Below are 2,500 nucleotides of genomic sequence, written 5' to 3'. Positions count from 1 at the left end.
TAGATGATGAAGTCTTTCAGTGACAGCCGAGATATATTCCGGTGTATAACATCCGCGCGGTTCGTCGCGGTGGGCTAAGAAGGAAATGGGGGTTAGGCAAACTGTTCCCTGCGACTGCTAACACCCCTATTAGGCTCTCTCTCTCTCTCTCTCTCTCTCTCTCTCTCTCTCTCTCAGATAATCCTGATGTGAACTACTTTTCAATGCTATTTTTTCCCCTCTGATATTCCGCAAGTCTCTCTCTCTCTCTCTCTCTCTCTCTCTCTCTCTCAGATGAACCTGTGGTGAACTATTCTTCAATGTTAGTTTTCCTCCCACTGTTGTTCCTTCTCTCTCTCTCTCTCTCTCTCTCTCTCTCTCTCTCTCTAAGGTGAACCTTTGGTATACTACTCTTCAATGTTATTTTTCTCCCTTTGATATTCCGCAAGTCTCTCTCTCTCTCTCTCTCTCTCTCTCTCTCAGACGAACCTATGGTGAACTACTTTTCAATGTTATTTTTCTCCCTCATATTTCACATCTCTCTCTCTCTCTCTCTCTCTCTCTCTCTCTCTCTCTCAGATAAACCTGTGGTGTGATATCTATTTATCAACCAGACTCTAATTTTCTCCCACTAAAATTCCTTTTAATTTGAGTCATGGTCTTTGATTTTACATGTAATTTTCATCAATTATTGATTTTATAACAGGAAGTTTTACGGTATAGAAATTAATCGTGTCTTACAAGTTAATGGTATCTAATGACGTTTGACTTGAAATATACTTTGATGGGAAGTTTTATTTTTATTTCATGTATTTTACAAATGCAGAAAAATATATTATGTAATATATGTGTGATCCGGTTAGAGAGAGAGAGAGAGAGAGAGAGAGAGAGAGAGAGAGAGAGAGAAGTATTTACTGACCGCAAACTAATTTAATGCATTTTATTTTTTTTCCAGACGCTGCACGTGACCTTCCAAAATCATCACTATTCTGGAGAACCTCCCAATAAGAAGACATAATTGAGTAGTTTTCGTAACACATAGCTGGTTGGGATTGTGCAATTTCTCCGACTGCCATGTATCTTCACATTGTGCCTTTTTAATGATTTTTAATTCTTTAAGATTCTTTGAAGTGAAAACCTTCCCATCTAATCAAAAGTATTCTATTGTACAAAAGTTAACTAAGTGGAAACATCAAAGTAAACCTCCTGGAATTATATGAACACAAGATATAAGATCAATGTTCAATAAGTTTTAAGTTTGAATACGAGCTTTATAAAACCAGGATTTATTGGAAATTTTTCGTAGTGTAAAGCATTTTTTAAGCTTAGAATTACCCAATCTCGATGACTGGCTACTAGCTGATAGCCCGGATGTTGATAGAAAGGACCAGAGGGCATCTCTAGTCATCACAGTTTGTTTACATTCATCGTCTCGCCCGGGAAGACGCCTGTGTTACCATGGCAACCGTTGGGGACGTCGCTCAGTCTAACCCCGAGGAGATTCAACCTCTGAGGGGCTTGGACGCCGCCCCAAGTCCTTCGAGCGATGGCGACGGAGGCGTGGTCGCGCAGCATAATTCTTCTGAAGGAGGAATGAGGCTCAAGAAGGAACTCGGTCTCATGGACGGCGTTGGCATCATTGTTGGGATAATCATAGGATCCGGGATCTTCGTCTCTCCCAAGGGCGTGCTCGAGTACAGCGGCAGTGTGGGCGTCGCCCTCGTCGTTTGGGGCGTCTCGGGCTTGCTATCCATGGTTGGGGCGTTGTGTTATGCCGAGCTTGGTAAGTTGTTATATTATTAGTATATATTATTATTATTATTATTATTATTATTTATTATTATTATTATTATTATTATTATTAGAAATGTTTTTATTCCGATATTTGCAATTTTGTTCGTGCCACAGTTTATTTCCGCTATTCTTTACACCCGTTTGGAACACGATCGACAATTGACTGTGCCAAACAGATTTGCTAATATTTAGGGCCAAAGACAAACAATCCCATGCCATTGAATGCTGTTCGGAGACATACGTCTTTGATTTATATATAGTATATATATATATATATATAATATATATATAGATATATATATAATATATATATATATATATATATATATATAATGTGGGTGTATACATATATATATATATATATATATATTATATATATATATTATATATATATATATATATATATATATATATATACATACAGTATATATGTATATATATGTATATACTTATATATATATATATATATATATATATATATATATATATATATGTATATATTTATATATATATATTTGTGTGTGTGTATTTGTATCCATCCAGTTATTCGTAAATACATATGCGTAGATTCATGGTAACTATACGCATATTGCCAAATACTATGTATCCAATTATCGCAATAATATAGATAAGATTTAATGCTATTAGTCTGTATCGAAGCATCCCTTAAAATTGTTTATCTGCATTTTTTCCGTTTAAATTGTTTTTCATAATTCCAAGTAATAAC

At 35.5% G+C, this 2,500-nt stretch overlaps 1 protein-coding gene across 1 annotated transcript in view; it reads left to right on the top strand.

Moving 5' to 3' along the window:
* Positions 1–2,500, top strand: part of LOC137647268 (Y+L amino acid transporter 2-like) — a 99,530-nt gene that overhangs the window by 53,203 nt on the left and 43,827 nt on the right. Inside the window, exon 2 of the mRNA XM_068380664.1 lies at positions 935–1,762. Coding sequence (XP_068236765.1) covers positions 1,438–1,762 — 325 coding nt within the window. The 5' untranslated portion in view covers positions 935–1,437. The remainder of the gene's footprint in view (positions 1–934; positions 1,763–2,500) is intronic.

This window comes from Palaemon carinicauda, chromosome 9 (assembly GCF_036898095.1).
Source record: "Palaemon carinicauda isolate YSFRI2023 chromosome 9, ASM3689809v2, whole genome shotgun sequence".
In the NCBI taxonomy this organism is placed as follows: Eukaryota; Metazoa; Arthropoda; class Malacostraca; order Decapoda; family Palaemonidae; genus Palaemon; species Palaemon carinicauda.
This window is presented reverse-complemented; position numbering and strand designations above follow the sequence as displayed.